Genomic DNA, 15541 nt, shown 5'->3' on the forward strand with positions numbered 1-15541 from the left:
TGGTGACAGTGGCTGTGGTGTCAGCGGCTGCAGCAGTGGCTGTGGTGACAGTGGCTGTGGTGACAGGGGCTGCAGTAGTGGCTTCGGCGGCCCCGGCTGCAGCAGTGGCTGTGGTGACAGTGGTTGTGGTGACAGGGGCTGCAGTAGTGGCTTCGGCGGCCCCGCTCGCCGCCGCCGCTCCTCTGCAAAGGAGCTCCCGCACAATCGATCCCGGCTGTTTGCTTTGGCAGAGCGGAGCGCGGGCGGGGGGCGCTGCCGAGCGGACGCCGACAGCAGAGGGGGAACAGTCGGTGCTCCGGGAGCGCGGGTTTGGCCGGGGGGTGGCTATACCTGCTGCTCTCTGACGGGCTCCTGAAGGAGGATTTGGGGAAGGGCGAGGGCAGCCGGGCCTGGGCAGGGGGTTTGTGGGGCTGGGGCTGGGCTGTGCCTCAGTTTCCCCTCTCACTCTTCCCACAGGACCACGAGTGGCCAGGGGCACAGGGACATTGTGCCCTCCACACCCACCCAGCCCCGCAGCTGGGGGTCAGCCTGGGTAGGCTCAGCCCAGGGGTGGCTGTAATTACCTGGGCTCAGCTGTAATTAGCACTCGGAGCTGGACACAACATACGACCCTGATGTCAGCCTGGGGAGGGAGTAGCCATTCACAAACTGCCCCCAAAACCCTTGTGTGTCCCCAGGGTGGGGTCTGAAGGGGCCATGGGAGGGGAACACACAGGTGTGGACAGGAATGGCGGTGTCAGGTCCTTGGGCAGGACCCCCAGGGCAATGGGAGCCTCTGTCCAGACCGTCCCCTGGCCTCAAGAGAGGACACCAGCCACCCCAGCCACCAACGTCCAGGCCTGTGTCACCTCCATCCCTAAGAAATGCCACCCCAACCACCTTGTTAGGAGGCAGAGGTTATTAAGAAGAGGAATGAAGAAGTTTTCCAGGCTGCAGAAGCCCGGGGAGATGCAACACCAGCACGGGTCAACATGGGAGCAAGGGAAGACCCCACGAACCAGTCCCGAGGTGGTGACCCTGGAGTTAACCAGGGGGCTGCCTGGCTAGCCACAGGGCTGGCTGTCTGGTTGGCCAGGTTGGTGACTGGCCAGCTGCTTGGCTGGTGGGTTGGCCAAGTGGCTGGTGGGCTTAAAGGCCAACTAGGTGGCTGTTTGGTGATCTGGGTGGTTGGTAGCCAAATGGCTCACTGGCAGTGGGGTGGTTGGTTGGGCTGGGTGATAGATGGCCATGGGGTGGGCTGGCTGGCTGGTGGGTTGGTTGGCTCATTGGCCAGCTGATTGCCCGTCTGGCTTGTTGGCTAGTTGGCTGGCTGGCCAGTTGACCAACAGGCTGTTTGGCTGGCTGGCCAGTAGAGCACCGGGCCGGTTGCCTGTCCAGCTGTCTGTCTGTCTGTCTGGCCAGTTGCCCAGTTGGCTGGTGGCCAGGGGCTGGCTAGCAGGCCAGACAGCCATGTCAGCCCTGGCCCCGGGGACAGCGACGTCCAACGCCGGGCACTGTCCCTCGCCCAACAGAGGAGCCCGGCTGCAGGCGAGGGTGGGGCAAGGTGTGGGTGGTACATCCTCCCATCCCTGTCCCTGTCACGTTGCCGCTCATTACGGACACGGCGGGGCCCGTCACCCTCCTGCCGCGCGGCAATTAAGGGCTGCCAACACCAGCAGTTAATTAGCGCCGGCGGTGAGTGCTGCCATGTGACGGCTGAGCGGCTGGCGAGGGGACGGGCTGGGGACGTGTCCCCCCGGGGGCACGAGGGGTGGGAGTAGCGGGGACTTGGGCTGACGGCACCAGCTGTGCTGTTCCCGGGGCGCCCCACGGGCGGCGTGACGTTGCAGGGGGTGCGCAGTGACAGCGGGGGACAGCGATGGGACGTGCAGGGGTGGCACTGGGGAGTGTCCTGCGCGGTGACAGTGTGTGACACCCCAGGCCGTGCAGTGACGGTGACAGTGGGTGACACCCCGTAGGCCACCCGATGACATGGCACTATGTGACAGCCCCTGCATCAGGCACTGACGGTGACTCTGTGTGACAACCCCACGGGAGCTGCAGTGACACTGCATGGCACCCGGTGGCCTCGCGGTGACAAACTGATTCAAAGAAACCTCTGCCAATCTGAAAAGCACTTTTATTACGGCCGGGGAATGCAAAGGGGCAGGTGTTCTCCCCAGTGCACTCCGCTGAGCCAAGAAATACCATAGCTTTTTATACAGTTTGAAAGTAGCAAGTTTAAAATTATCTTTACACACACTCTTTTGCAGTCTGCCTTATCTAAATAGACATTTAGTTTTACCTCCTATTCTTACCATTATAGAGTAGTTACATAAAGTTTTATCATTTCAAGCAGTTTCAGGTTCCCCACCCCTCTCTACGTGCTAAAAAGCCTTCCCTATTCTCTAAGCTATTTTATCTCAATTGCCCACAGTTTGGGCAGAAACCTTTAAGCAGTTTTACATTTTGCAAAGTCACACTTACATCGCTAAATAGCTAAATTTTATTTCATTTTCTATTTCACGGTGACACCCTGTGCACTGCGCGGTGACAGTGACACCATGTGACACCCCAGGGAGCAACAGTGAAGCTGTGCAGCACCGCGGAGCTGTGCTGTGTGACACGAGTGGGGCTGTGCAGCCACGGTGACACTGTGTGACACCCCAGGGAGGTGTGCAGTGACAGCGACAGGGACCGTGCAGGGACGGTGACACTGTGCTAACACCATGCAGTGACAGTGACACCCGTGACAACAGGCACCGTGCAGTGACACTGGTGACACCAGTGCCAGGCAGTGACATCACACTCAGACCCCCCCGGGCTGTCCCTCCTCGTGGGTATCGAGCCCCCCAGCCAGCTCCCACCTGGGGCAGTCCCCACTGGGGGATGTCACTCTGTCCCTATAGCCCATAGGGGGACATCTGCATCCCGTGGGTGTCCCATGATGGGGTGCTCCAAGGAAGGGGGGGGGGGTCAGGAATGGGATGCACGGGAGAAGGGTTACACGGGGGAGGGAGCTCCAGGAAAGGGGGTGCGGTGGGAAAAGGAGTGCTCTGAGGAAGGGATGCACTGGGGAGGGGGTGCACTGGCAAAGGAGGTGCTCCAGGTAGGGGTGCTCTGGCTCGGAAGGGGGTGCGGGGGGGGGGGTGCAGTAGGAGGAGTGTCCGCCTGTCACGAGCCCCCCGGCAGCCGCAGCAGAATCGATCCGGCCGCCAATTTGCACAGTCAAATATTTGGCTTTGTGGCACGGGGCCGGCTCTGCTCGAGCCACCCCGGTGGGCGCAGGGGTGATGCTGCTCTGCGATCGATGGCGGGACGTGGGGCGAGCAGGGCCGGGGGTGTGGTGGGGCTGGGGGCCGTGGCACAGCACCCCCAGGCCCTCGGAGCCCACGTGGAGCCTGCTCGGGGGGCAGCACCCGTGTCACGAGCGCAGGGTCTCAGCCGGCGTGTCCTTAAGGGTGCCTCCTCCACGGCCATCGACCGTGCTGTCGATGCCACCCAGCCCACAGAGCTGAGCCGTCTGTCACCGGCGGGGGACACGGGCTTGTCCCTGAGGGGGTTTGACTGGGAGGTGGGAGGGGGACTAGGGATGCTGGGGCAATCCTGGGGCAGCACCCACAGCTGGGCACCGCACAGCAACAGCCCCATGGCCAAGTGCCCGGCTCCAGAGCCCTTCCCCGGTGGGTGCCAACACCCAGGCACGCAGCCCACATAGGGGGCTCAATCCCCAGCTCCGCCCAGAGCCCCCAAACCAGGCCCCCACCAGCCCCACGGACAGTCCTGTGCTTCACCATCCCCTGAAACCAGTCGCTCCTTCGGCCCCGCTAAACTCATTGGCGAACGTCAGCCGGGTGGGAGCGAAGCGCCAAATGCGATTACGGCCCCGGCTCGCTCCCTCCTTCCACCCCTGGCCCCATTTATCGTGGAGGCGAGCGGGAGGGAAGCGGAATCAGCGCTTATCTCGGCCGAGAAATCGCGCTCCAGCCCTGATTTATGGCTGGCTGGGAGGGACTCTGGCAGCGCCGAGCAGTTAAGGAGCATTAAGAGCAGGGAGGGGGTGTTTGAAGGGCTCCCCCCACTTCGGGGATGCTCTCTGGGGCTACACAGCGACCGCTGGGTCTCTCCAGATGGGCGTGATACAGGACCTGTGGGTGCACTGTGGGGCTCAGGGGAGGGCAAAGGAGTGGGAAGGGTGTCTGGCCCCTAAAAGGGGCACGTGCTGGCTGGGGACACTCTGAGACGGTCCCTGTGCCTAAAGGTTGGCACTAGGGACAGCCAGGACACTGCCTCACAGGGCCGAGCCCGGGAAGGAGGGTGGGAGCATCCTGGAGACCACTGCGTGCAGGGAGGAGGGGTGGCCAAGGGCTGGCAGCACCCACACTTCTCAAAGTGTGGGGACAAGGGGTGGCAGTGGACAGGGGGGTACCCCAGGGGGAAAGCACTTGCACAGAGAACCACAGGGGCCCAGGATCACATCCCAGGAAGCTGGAACTGCCCAGAGCCAACACGGATCCATAGGAATCCCCTAAGCTCAGGGCAGGGCTGACGCTTCGAGCAGCTCCTGGAGCAGCTCAGCGATGTTTACTGGGAAGAGCACGAGCGCCCGTCAGCTCTGCCTGCGTGTGCTGAACTTTACAGAGCGCAGCCATGCCCCGGCATAGGAAATGACCTGGGAATGGGTCGGGAAGAGCTGCAGGAGCAGCCGCGGGAACAGCTGCCGTTCAGTGTTTTATTAAAACAAAAGTGAAGAGCCAGCACCTGCCTCGCCCAGGCTCGGCTCTCTCACCAGGAAAGCGCCGCCGAAGGAAGCTCAAACAGCAGGAAATGAGTCTGAACGAGGGAGAGCCCAAGTCTCTGCCCACTCCAGGGTGTATCAGACCCTCGGATCCAAAGACAAGGGTGACCCACGAGCAATGGCTACAGAATCAGAGGGCGGGAGGGAGGGGAGCAGCCACCTGAACACCTGACCCATGTGAACGAGGTGCTGTCTGTTCCCCCCAGGCAGACTTAACGTTTCCATTAAATCAATGTGAAAGAGGGGAAATCCCAGGTCTAAACTCGGATTAGGAGGGCTGAGCTGCAGGGGGTCACCCTAGAGACATTGATGGCAGGGACAGAGCCCAAGAGGCCATCTCTTCCCAGGGAAGAGATTGTCCTGGAAGACATTAAAGTGAGATTGTCACGTATTAAAGTAAGATTGTCCTGGATTAAAGTGAGATCATCCCGGATTAAAGTGCCTCAACTCACCAAAGTCCCACCATAGAGACCCACAGGGGGGACAATAAGAGCAGCCTCCCCCCAGAGGCACAGCTGGTGGGCAAGAACCTGAGCAGGGAGAAGGTGCCGGAAAAAAAACCCTGGCTACATTCACCTTGGGAACTGTGCAAGGAGACACCTCTCGCCGCTGTCTGCATTCAGCTGGCAAAGCTCATTAACGGAGGTGGCCTTTTGGTGCCGTTTTCTAACCAGGGAATTCAGGCCCCTTCCCTGACTAAGAGAAAAGGTGAATTAGGAGATGAGATGAGATGCCGCAGGAGGAGGAATACCAGCCCCCCGAGCCCGGCGACGGCCACGCCCACCGCCAGCTGGGCCCAGAGGAGATCCAGGGAATCCTCGAGGCAGGTGTGGAGCCGCAGCACCTGCCGGCAGGTGCTCTCCCTGTCCCCCGAGTTGTCGATGATGTGAGTTGCCCACTGGAGCTTCTCCTCCAGTGGGATCTGGGAGCTGATCCAGGCGTCAGCTGCGGCCACGTCCAGCCCCTTCCGCCTCATCAGCCGCGCGCACTGCGCCAGGGGGTCACTGCCAGGGAGGGGGACGGAGCTCAGGTGGGGTGGGAGGGAAGGGGGGGTCTGCCTTCCTTGGGTATGAGGGGGGATAATAAAGTGGGAATGAGAAACATTCCCCGTGTCATTTCTGCCCCAGCCATTGGGTCAGCACTGCCCAGGATGACCCTGCTGCGTGTTTTTGGCACTCCCACAGCCCACAGCACCAGGCAGTGCCCCAAATCCTGCCCCAGCTGATGGTGCACAGGCTGTAGAAAGCCCAAAGGAACAACATTCCCTGTATGATGGTGCTAGCTTCCAGGGAAAGCTCAAGAAGCCCCCTCAAGTGCACTAGGATAAAGGGAGGTGCCACAGCACAAAGGGAGATGTTAATTCTCTCAACAGGTTTCGCACCAGGGCAGTGGCTGAGCCCTCACCAGAGCAGAGCCCCCTCTAAGAGAGGTGGCAGTGTCCCTGTCCTCATGGTTCCTGGGGCACTTACCAATAAACCAAGACCGTGTATCTCATAAACTTGGTCAACCTGTGGGTCTCGAAGAGCAGAGGGATGTCCAGGATCATGTAGCGGTATCCTGTGGAAATGGCAACACCCCTCAGAAAAGGGAACAGCGTTAACCCCCGTTCCCAAATCCCTCCTGCTACACACACACCATGGCCATGAAAAGCAAAGGAAGTGGGAGCTCTACAGCTCCATGATTGCAGCAGAGCCCGTTTGCCCTCCTCCCTCTTGCAGGGAGGAAATGGTTTCGTTCCATGTTTCCAGAGGAAAAAAATAAAACCAACCCTAACGTGGCTGCTCTCAGACCAGAGGTGAAGCTGCAGAAATATAAGGAGGAGCTGAAACAAGGAGCTGAAATGAGAGCAGCAGTACCTGTCTGGCCAGAGCGGCAGCCATGCCGGGCTCTCCCGGGAAGCAGTGTCCACAGCAGGGTCTGCTCTCCCCTTCTTCCCTTGTCCAAGACTTTGCCAGGCTGCGGTCATCTGAGCCAACCTTCTCCGGCTCAGTTTTCCTGCCTTTATGCAAAGCTTTGGCTATACAGCTCCAAGGGGAACAAGGAAATCCTTGCAGACCTCTCGCAGCTGTGACACTGAAACATGGGCGAGCCTCTGGGCATGGCCCCAAGGCTGAACCCTCACCAAAACTGGCTGAGTTTGGTTTAAAAGCACTGTCACCATGAGGAACAGAGCTTGCCACAGCCAGACACTGTCCCCCCAGGCCCTGTGGCCCCCCAGTTTTCCCTGTGCCTCTGCCCTTGGCCAGCGCCAGCTCTGTGGCATCTGGGGAGGTGGGAGATGCCCTGCTGAGCCTGCGGGAGCAGGAGAGGGGAAGGGAAAGCTCTAAGCCAGGACTTCACTCCCCTATGTGTGCCTCAGCCACAAGGACACCTCCGGTTTTGCTGCTGTCCCCTCTTTGTAACCCAACCCCCCTAAAACCCACGGTAAGCAGAGCCTGGACAGAGACATCATCCAAGGAGCCCCATTCCACCGCATCTCCGCCCCCAGAGGCTTCTTGCTGCCCTCCAGTTTGATCGATCAGAGCTTTCCTTACACAGTGATCCTCAGAGACAACATCCAGCTATCCCAAATTATTAAATCCTGACTAATGAGGACAAAGCTGTCTGCTGAAGCCACACAGCACTCTCGCCAAGGGCCAGCACAGCATCGACCTCCTGAGCCCGCAGCCCCAGGTTCAAGATTCCATCTCTGCCTCCTGGCTTTCCTGCCTGTTGCTTTCTTTGTGTCCCTCCTCCTCCTCACCCTGCAGCAGAGCTTGACCCCATGGAGCCCTTGCACAGGCCTGTTCAGCTCTCACAGGGCTCCAGCTCCGATAAGCGCCACAGATCCAGACTGGCTCTGTGAAGTCGGTCATACACGGAGACCTCCGGAACAGCTGGTGATCTTATCTGGCATTTCTCCAGCCCTGCCTGACAGTTGCATTTGTTCCATATATTGGGGGGAAGGTAGGACTTTGGAACCCACAGCTATCCCTCACCTTATCGGCGCTCAGAGGGCTGCACAGCTCCCACCAAGGCCAGGGGCAGGGAAGGATATTTGGCCATTTCGGGAGTGTGACATTATACAGGGGGTGATCTCAGCAGAGGCCTCGCAAAGCTGCTCCCAGGTCCCACAGATACACTTTAAACTGCAGAGGAAGGCGGTGAAGGGCAGCAGTGAAAGGCAGGAGTGAATCAGGAATGAATGTTCCAAAGGCCACCACAGGCAGAGCACAAAGGCTGTCACTCAACGTCCCTTCCCCTTTTCCGTTCCTGTCCCTCTCCCCATATTCAGGGACAGCTCCTGCCTGAGAGGAGTCCCCGAGGGCTGGGACTTGGCTTCTTACCGAGCACAAAATACTTCAGGATCTGCTTCAGCATCTCCTTCAGGATCTCGGGGTGGGTGATGGAGTTCAGCAGCTGCCCTTTCTCCAGCTGGGAGAAGATCATGTTCCCAAGAGCCTCGCAGTTTATCTCGCCATTCTCCAGGAGGATCTCAGTGCCAAAGTACCACAGGATCTGCTGGTGGGCCTTGGAATGGGGTTGCACCACTGAGAACATCAAACAGCTGGGGGTGAGGGCTGGTTTTACAGCAGCGTTTGCATCAGCAGCCGCCCCCAGATGGGGTTTGGTCATGAGCTGATCCTTGCCGGGGCACCACATCTGCCTTCAGCACATCTGCCTCAGCACCAGCTCCTGCCAACAGCCCTCCCAGCCCAAGGTCCCTTGCAGGGCTGACACCTGGGAGATCAAAGTGTCCTGCAGACATTAATTCAGCACCACAACCCTCCCAGCCCGTGCTGCTGCTCGGGGTGACAAGTCAGCAGGGTGGGCAGGAAGACACGGCCGTGGCCACACGCCAGGGCAGGGGCAGGAACTGGGCTGAGCTGACTCCCACCAGTGAGGAATCAATCCAAAGGGACCAGGACCAGCTGAAAACCTCAGCACTACATGAACACACACTTCTACAACCTGTGTCTGGTTGCTGCTGAGGTGGTTTCTTTTACTGTCTTTGACCTCAGTCACTAAATTCTTCAGGAAAATGAACACAAAAAACCTTCTAAAAGCTCAATCCCCAATCAGCCCTTGCAGGGACTCTGATGTTACAGGAGTGTATAACTTTAAAGTCACCAAAAAAAATCACCAACAAAAGGGATGCAGCAATAAAATCATAATTAAGCTCCAGCTGAGGGTAACCACAGTGAAGGAGAGAGCAGATAATCATCTCTCCCAAATCCAGGAACGTTGCCACAGGTTGTAACCTCAGGCCAACCTCACAGAAGTCTTTAAGACCAATTTCTTCCTCCCGTGGAATATCACATGGAGGCAGTTTTGGGATGCGTGAAATCCACATAGTAAACAAATACATATAAAAAAGGAATTGAAGGAAAATAAAGTGATTGGTAGAGAACTGACACAGAGTATCTGTAGTGTTTTCGTACTGTCTCCAAGGGTTTTTAGCACCTCCAGCAAATTTCCTGCACCTCGAGGGGAAATACAGTGCAATAAAATGTTAAAGCATCACAGCTTTGAGTGGCTACACAGTAAGTTCTTCAGCAAACAGAAAAGTTCTGGCACTTCAAAATGACACCATTGCACCACAGCTCGGCTGTAGCCCCTGGGCCTGCCACATGCAGGATCCACAGAATCCCAGAATCCCACGCTGGTTTGGGTGGGAAGGGACCTTAAAGACCACCCTGTGGGCAGGGACACCTTCCACTATCCCAGGTTGCTCCAAGCCCTATTCAACCTGACCCAGGACACTTCCAGGGATGGGGCAGCCACAGCTCCTCTTGCCAAGCTCTCTGTTCCCCTTGTTATCCCTGTGGGATGGAGGGGTTAACACCTCACAGCTAATCAGGGAGAGCAGCGTCTCCTCCAGTCCTGCTGAGGCAACAGACCTGGAATTCTGGCTCTTCCCTCTAGCCCAGGCAGCACATTTGAGAGCAGCAAGAGGCAGGTGTGCAGTGCAGGAGTGTGGACCGAATTCCCTGACCTGGGATCTCTGGAGCCTCTTGTTTTTTTTGAGCACATTTTGAGGTCTGATCTCTCAGTGTCACCAAGAAAACAACATGCAGCACAGAGGGACATGGTCTGAAGTTGTGCCAGGGGAGGTTTAGGTCAGATATCTGAAAGAATTTCTTTACAGATTATTCTATGATTCTCATTCAAGGCTCTATGATCCCACCCCACATAACTGAGTGACAGGATGAGTGTCCTGGATGTCAGGGGGACACTGGATTAGCCAAGGGAACCACATTAATTTTGCCCAGAGTTGGCTTTCAAAGCTGGGAAACATCACACTCCAGGAGAGAGAGACTCAGGGCATGATCTCTCCACGGTGTTTCTTAGGACACGATCTTATGTTTTTGTTATAAAAAATATATCCTAGTTCCAATTCCCCCTCCCCTGGAGGCAGCTCCACAGCCTCACGGAGTGGGAAGCGGGAGGGAAACACTTGGATGTACCCAGAGCACCCTCTGCCGTCAGCGCCTCCTGGCAGCGATCCCAGTTGTCAGGGGAACCTCAGGGAGCAGGATCAGCCACGGAAAACTCACCCTCCCTGGCAATAAGGTTGGCGACGATCACGGCACGGCACAGCCCAGCTCCCGCAGCACAGCCACCACCATGCTCTTCCCCGATGCAATTCCACCCGAGAGTCCCACCAGGAACATCGTGCTCTGAAAGGGGAAAGAAAGGAGCTGGAAAACATGCCAGGACAGGGCTCTTTTTTTTTTATGCTGGGCACAGCAAATATTTAGCCCAAAACAGGTGGCTTCATTCGAAGTTCATTCTCTCTAGGTGTCACTGAGACATCGGCAGGATTTTGGCACCCTCTGGTCTGGGAATCCCTGTTTCACAGGCTGCAGGATAGTGCTGGGTTAAACGAGGCTTCCCTCGACCCCCCTAACTCTGGATGTAGCACTTAAGCCAGCCCTCAGTTCCTCCAGCTGGTTTATCTGCAGCAACTCGTTCCCCTTTAGCACCTGCACCCACCAAACCACAGTCTCACCTACAGCACCATAAACCATGGAATCATGGAGCGGTTTGGGTTGGAAGGGACATTAAAGCCCATCCATTCCCACCCCCTGCCATGGGCAGGGACACCTTCCACTAGCCCAGGTTGTCCAAGCCCCATCCAACCTGGTCTTGGACACTTCCAGGGATCCAGGGGCAGCCACAGCTTCTCTGGAAAATCCATTCCAGCCCCTCCCCACCTTCACAGGGATAATTCCTTCTCAATATTCCATCTATCCCTGCCCTCTGGCAGTGGGAAGCCATTCCCCCTTGTCCTGTCTCTCCCTCGTCCCAAGTCCCTCTCCAGCTCTCCTGGAGCCCCTTTAGGCCCTGGAAGGGGCTCTCAGGCCTCCCTGGAGCCTTCTCTGCTCCAGGTGAACCCCTCCAGCTCTCCCAGCCTGGCTCCAGAGCAGAGGGGCTCCAGCCCTTGGAGCATCTCCATCGTCTCCCCTGGACCTGCTCAAAGAAATCAGAGGAAATTTCTGGTAGGATTGGTGAGGGTGACAGTGACAGGGTCAGTGACAAAGGAAGAATTCAGGAAACATCTCAATGTGGGAGAACACAAGCACTGGGAGGGAAAGCCCTGCTCGATCCTGCAGCTGGGTAGGGGAGATCAGCCACCTCTGACATAACGGGGACACAGAGCCCACAAGGCACTCAGTGCTTCTCATTCCCACATTGCCTGGCAGCCCAAGGGGCATGGAAACCACAGCTCTGAGCAGCAAACTGGTGTTTGTGAGCTGGCAAACACAGACTTGGACACAGATCCTGTGCCTGCCCACGGCCCTGAGGCCGGGGGGGCTGGTGACCCCCCAGCTCCTCTCACAGCTCCTGCACAGAGATCCCTGCTCAAGCCAGACCCTCTAAATCCAAAAGGTTCTGTAATGCTGAGGCAGCTCTGGAAGGCCGAGGGGACTCCTGGGAGTATCAGCACACATAGGACCCAAGTACCTACTGCCTGCACTGTCCCCCACAGAACAGGGGGCTGCAGGAGGGCTGAGATGGGCCAAAACACAGCACTGTGTCCTCTGGTCTGGAAAACACACACAAAAAAGACACTTTAGTCATAATTTGCTCTTACAAACGGGACTCAAAAACAGAGTTTAGGGGGAGACAGGGGTGGGTGAGTCCTGTGGCAGCTGGAGGCAGCTCAGCAGAGGGAAGGTGGCAGAGTTGGAGCAAAAGCCAGGAGCTCATGCCAGCCCACAGCAGCACCATGTGCTCCTTCCCCTTCCCAGACCAACAGATGGGGAGAACTCCAGCAGCAACAAGGGGGAATAATCCAAAAGGACTCAGAAAGGGCACTTCTGATAAACAGCAGTGCTTTGGGGTGGCTGACAAACACCCCAAGCAGGACCTGGGAGCCTTCCCTGGTGTTACTGTGGGCTCAGTGTGACAGAGGGGCTGTTTGTTTATCCCAGCAGGTTAAAATCCTGCTCTCCCACCAGGATTTCATACACCTGCTGCAGCCTCACAGCAGCTGCACAGCAGCTGCACAGGGAGGCTCCACATACTGCTGCCCATGTAGAGTAAACATAGGGCTTTAACTGCAGCAACATCAGTGTTCTGGCCTCCAGCCTCAGCTGGGACTTGCTCCCAAGCAGCCCTTGGAAGGGTTGTCCTGGAATCCAGGGCCAGCCAGGGCTTGGAACACTCGTGCTGTCTACTGCCGCGACCGGCGGCGGAGGAGAACGACCATGAGCACTGCAGCGACTGCGAGAACGAGGCGGAGCACGGCTCCAACCGCGGCTGAGCGGCGCCTGAGCGATGCCCGAGGGCGCGCGGCACGACGGCCACCGAATCCCATTGAAGGAAGGGCAGCGGCCGGGAAGTGAGCGGTGCCCCGCCCCCCCGGCGCGCTGATTGGCCGGCGGACAGAGTGCCGCGCTGCGGTTGGTCGAGCCGGCTGTCGGTCAGGTGGGGGCGGGGCTCTGCGGGAGCGTGTCCGGAGCTCGGCAGGGTCGGGCGCGGCCGCGGCGCGGGAGGTTGACCGTTGACCTCAGTGCCTTTTCCTACCAGAAATGAGCCCATTTACTATGTCTCCTCGTCCTGGCCTTAGGGTGTGTCTCTCCAGCCCGTTCCCGGCATCCGCGTGCCCGCGGTGACACCCAAGGTGGTGATCCCACTTCCCCAGAGCATGTGGCATCCCCTGCGCCCTGGAAGAATCCCAGGCTTCTGCAGGCCCATCCCGTCGTTATCCTACACACACACACACACAGCCCGGGGTTTTGCAAGGCTGTGCCTGCATTGTCTTGTGGTTGGAGGTGTGGAATGGTGGAATAACAACAATGAGGATGGGAGTGAGCACAGGCATCGAGGCAGGTCCTTATCTCAGTAGGGAAGAGCTGGAATGCCAAAAGTGGCACCGTCCTTACTTACTCATTGCCTTAATTAACAAAGTGCAGAGCTCACTGTGTGTGCAGGATTTGCAGGAGAGGCTTGGTGCACATTCCAGCTGGGAATGGGTGTGTCAGCCTGTGACTTTCCAGAGGTTTCCAGAGGTTTTGTACCTGGTGCTTCCCTCACCTGAGCCTTGCCACTCACCTGGAACCCTAGCAGGTGTGCAGACCATCAGCCTGAAGAGCCCTTCTCCCTCCATGAGTGGCTTTCCCTGGGCAATCCTACCTGCCCAGCAATGGGAGCGAATAAAAGGTCACCCAAGAAATATCACAGAGCCTTTTTTTATGACAGCACAGCTACCCATTTATATTTCCTTTGCCCCCTGGGCGTGGCTCTGTGTCTCGGTTTAATCGGTTTAGCTGCGCTCAGGGAGGTTTTTATTTTCTTTCCCTCTGACATGATTAGATTTGTGGGAGCCATAGCCGAGCAGAGCACTGACAAGGTGCTTAGTCACAGCCACTTCCCAGCCCAGAGGTTCCTCCTGCCCTTTTTGCTAGGAAAAGGTGTGTTCTGGAGCCCTCCTTGGGTCCTGGTGTGTGATTCCTGTCACCCGGAGGAGCTGGAATGTTTTTGGCTGCAGATGCCACAAGCTGACTGGGAGATGTCCAGATGTCTGGGAAATCTCCTGCCCCCAAAACCTCATGGGGATCCACCCAGGAGAGACCACACAGTGGGAAAGGGAGTGAATTTCCTTCTGGATGTCGATTCCATATCATCACATCCCACTGGGGTGTGGGAGTGTTTCGGGTTACCCCAATGACATTGTCCCCAAAAACAGGGCAGGGGATGGGCCTGGAGCTGCTGGGCTTTGGAGAGCCACACTGGGAGTGCTGTCACTGCCTGTCTGTGCACTGGATCCAGGCACTGAGATTTAAAACATGAATGTATTCCTTAGTGAAAGCAGCACTTCCTTTCCTTTTAAGGACAGGAAAGAGGAATTAGGTTTCCTCAGCCTCAGTCCCGTGTCAGCAGTGGGAAGTGGCTGCACTGCTCTCTGCTGTAGCCGTCCAAGTTGATTTTCCAATGAAAACACTCACTTTGGTGTTTGTCATGTTTTCCTTTGTGTGGAGTGTGTCCTTCTGCTGTCCCTGATGTTTGTGGAGGGTTTATTCCCTGATTCTGGAAATGGGCTCAGGCTGGTGCGGTTTGTCACCTCACAGGCAGCAAGGGCAATGGTGACACCAAGGACTGGAGTGTCCCAGCCCCGTGAAACAGGTCAGTTCCAGGCAAGAAGAACTTGGAAATTCCCTGAAGCGCAGCTAGGTTGTTGTTGGATGGGGTGTGAGGGGGGAAAAGGAGCTTTTCCAGAGGGGCAGCTGCCAGTTTGGCAATCCCTGCCAGCACTTCACCACGAAAGGATGTTCCTGGGACAACCACACGTGGAATTCAGCTGTAGGTGTTGTGTGAGGCTGAGCTCTGCCACCTGGAGATCCTCCTCCCTCCCCAGCCCCTAATGAGATTACAGCCTAAGCACTGCTCCTGATTAGTACCAGGTCATAGGTGGTCTGCAGAGACCAAGAGACTGCCTCTGAATTGGGATATACGCCTGGTTGCTGGGCAGGGGTTTGTCGCTAATCAGCCTTTGTTTTCTGTCCCTATTCGTGGCTCTGAGCTGCGCAGCAAGGAGCAGGTGAGGACACAAGTCATTACGACTTCAGACACTAGTTGTTCCCCTCTCTTTTGGACGGGCAAGTGTTGCTGGAGCACGGGGGACAATATCGACCTGGCACGCGGCCACCGACTAAAATCCCAAGCTGATGGGGCTCCAGAGGCATGCCCGGAGACGGTGGAAGTGTCAGGCTTTACGGCCCCCAGTAGCTCACGCGGGCTGTGCCCTGCTCTGGGGTTTGGGGTACAGCTTCGATGCCTGGAGGCAACATCGGCCTCTGTATGCCTCGCTAATGTTGCTCTGAACTGCGTAGGGAGGAGCCGGGGGCAGGGACATGCCATTACGATACTCCCTCATGCAGGTACTGGGTAGTACCCCTTTCCAGCGGATGTGGAAGCGCACCATGCTGATCAGGGGCATCCGTGATTCTGGTAGCGGCTGTGCTCGCTCACTGGCGGCCTGGCTTCCCTCCGAGACGTGGGGTCCCGGGGCCCGGCCTAAGGGCGAGAGAGAGAAGGGGGACACGCGCGGTGGCCCATCCTTCCCTCTGCGCGGGTCCAAGGCCCGGTACACGGGGCGAGGGGGCGAGGCCGCAGCGTGGCAGAGCCCGCTGTCCTTCCCACCTCGTGCCACCCGGTGCCGGGCACGCACCCGGTCTTCCCTCCGCGTGGGTCCTGGGCCTGAGACACGGGGCGGGGGGCTTATGGGTACTCTGGTACTGAGGGGTGGTGGCAGCGGTGGAGGAGCCCTGCTGCCAT

The 15541-nt window shown here is 57.8% G+C and overlaps 1 protein-coding gene across 1 annotated transcript; it reads right to left on the bottom strand.

Moving 5' to 3' along the window:
- Positions 1–5456: 5456 nt before the first annotated feature.
- Positions 5457–10540, bottom strand: LOC114003228 (dephospho-CoA kinase domain-containing protein-like). The gene is given in 5 exon segments (XM_027749954.2): positions 5457–5781; positions 6247–6334; positions 8104–8307; positions 10315–10348; positions 10351–10540. Coding segments are annotated over 5 exon segments (732 nt in total). The 5' UTR covers positions 10432–10540.
- Positions 10541–15541: the final 5001 nt, after the last annotated feature.

The sequence above is a fragment of the Pipra filicauda genome, unplaced genomic scaffold (assembly GCF_003945595.2).
Source record: "Pipra filicauda isolate LSUMZ 115617 unplaced genomic scaffold, ASM394559v2 scaffold16_size7369187_pilon, whole genome shotgun sequence".
NCBI classification, from domain to species: domain Eukaryota; kingdom Metazoa; phylum Chordata; class Aves; order Passeriformes; family Pipridae; genus Pipra; species Pipra filicauda.